Source organism: Sinocyclocheilus rhinocerous, unplaced genomic scaffold (genome assembly GCF_001515625.1).
Source record: "Sinocyclocheilus rhinocerous isolate Xijiao unplaced genomic scaffold, SAMN03320098_v1.1 C36839306, whole genome shotgun sequence".
NCBI classification, from domain to species: domain Eukaryota; kingdom Metazoa; phylum Chordata; class Actinopteri; order Cypriniformes; family Cyprinidae; genus Sinocyclocheilus; species Sinocyclocheilus rhinocerous.
Window position 1 is genome coordinate 1 of NW_015786356.1, and position 1,966 is coordinate 1,966.

General features: G+C 37.4%; 1 protein-coding gene across 1 annotated transcript; it reads right to left on the bottom strand.

Annotated features, from left to right (window-relative positions):
- Nucleotides 1-445: 445 nt before the first annotated feature.
- LOC107736625 (GPI inositol-deacylase-like) lies at nt 446-1,515 on the bottom strand (the record flags this gene model as incomplete). Its single annotated transcript, XM_016548005.1, has 6 exons — nt 446-529; nt 623-681; nt 807-912; nt 982-1,048; nt 1,176-1,228; nt 1,355-1,515. Coding segments are annotated over 6 exons (530 nt in total), but the record flags the coding sequence as incomplete, so codon positions are not given.
- Between the last annotated feature and the right edge of the window lie 451 nt (nt 1,516-1,966).

A 1,966-nucleotide genomic window follows, 5' to 3' on the forward strand; every position in this document is an offset into this window, starting at 1 on the left:
GTGAATGGGTGTTGAGATTTTGAAGTCCAATAAAGTGCATCCATCTATCCATCATAAAAAGTACTCTTTAAAAAAATTTAAAAGTACTTTTTATTATGGATGGATGGATGCACTTTATTGGACTTCAAAACCAATTCACTGCCATTATAAAACTTGGAAGAGCCAGGACATTTTGATAATACTCAAATTGTATTCATCTGAAAGAAGAAAGTCATATACACCTAGCATGGCTAGAGGGTGAGTAAATCATAGGGTAATTTCATTTTTGGGTGAACTATCCCTTTAAATTACATTTGAATGCACAATAATAATCCACATTTTCTTCACAAAGGGGACACCAAGAAATTTAATAGGAATGCCCTTAAACAGACCTACATTCACATCAAAATATTACATTTAAAGGAAAAAAGGTTTCTGGGTTTGGTGCTGTTGGTCTCTCTCTCACCATATTATTATTGCGGCAGTGGAAATGACTATAAGCTTTCCTTCGACTGGAGAGAGCAAACAGGAAGTACTTGACTTGAGCTTCCTGTCAAGAGTTGGAAGATGGTTTACATTAGTGCAACATTCAGAGAGATGCAGCTGGCATAATTTTGCCTGAGGTGATGAAACATATTGTCACCTTGGGGGCACTGTAGAACAGACGGAGTGTGTTGACCTCCTTCCACGCCTCAGGAGGAGCTGGAGGGATGGATGAATAGATTCGGATAAAAATAGCATGAAAAGGAGAATCAGGCATTATCTTCTGTGCAGCTGTGATGAAAACTGGTAAGCCTATAAATATACATGTGCACACAAACACAGACCTGAGAAAGTGACAGGGTCATCCTGTGCTCCTCCAGGTTTCAGCACTGGATGTCTAAAGAAGTGATAGTTCAGCACTGACATCCGCTTCTCAGGACTCTCTGTGAACTAAAGAGAAACATGAGTCAATAAAAACACCTTAAACACACACAATCACTGTATTAGGACACGACTCACCTGCCCGGTTTCAGGTTCAATAAGGTCGAAGAACACCCGGACTGTGGCCAGAACCAGCTCCTTGCACCTTCAAGTATAAAAGGAATTCACATTAAAAAGGATGAAATTAGCCATTATGAAGTTAAGCTGCTTAAAAGCTAAATAATTAGCTATCAGTTTTATTTCTCTCTCAATGTTAGGATGCAAAAACATACCAAACAATGGAAATATGATCGGTGGAAACCCAGCTTCGGGGTACTGCAGTTGCCTTAAACCAATTCAGAAAACACTGATGTATCAATGTATGGACATTAAAAACAAATCAGGTTCTACTTGAAACAATTCTCTTTGGTTAAATATTTCAACCTGTAACTTTAATAGCTAGTAGACCTACCACTACTGACATCTTATTGAGGTCATCGATGGGACAGGACAGCGCCGTCAAACCAGAGCGCACCTGGAAGTCAAGGTAACCACCACCCACAGAGAGAACGGTTACATTTCGAAGGTCTTCGGCACTTGTGGCCCAGCGATGTCGGACTCTAGAGTAAAACTCTACCACAGACACACAATTCAGATGTTAGCACACCAAAAAAAAAAACTGTACGTTTGCAATCAAACTTTTTGTCTGAGAAAGTATAATATTATAAGTATAATATAGCAGCAGAATTTTTTTCTGTTTTTGAAAGAAGTCTCTTATGCTCACCATAGCTGCATGTATGCATGCGAGTAAAAATACAGTAAAAATAGTAATACTGTGAAATTATTACAATTCACCATAAATGTTTTTCAATTTAAAGCTAAATTTTCAGCAGCCATTACTCTCATCTTCAGTGTCACATGATTCTTCAAAAATCATTGTAATATGCTGGTTTCTTATTACCAGTGTTAAAAATAGTTGTGCTGCTTAATATTTTTGTGGAAACGGTAATACATATTTTTTCAGGATTCTTTGAGGAATTGAAAGTTCAGCAATTATTTGAAATGGAATTTTTTTGTAACATTA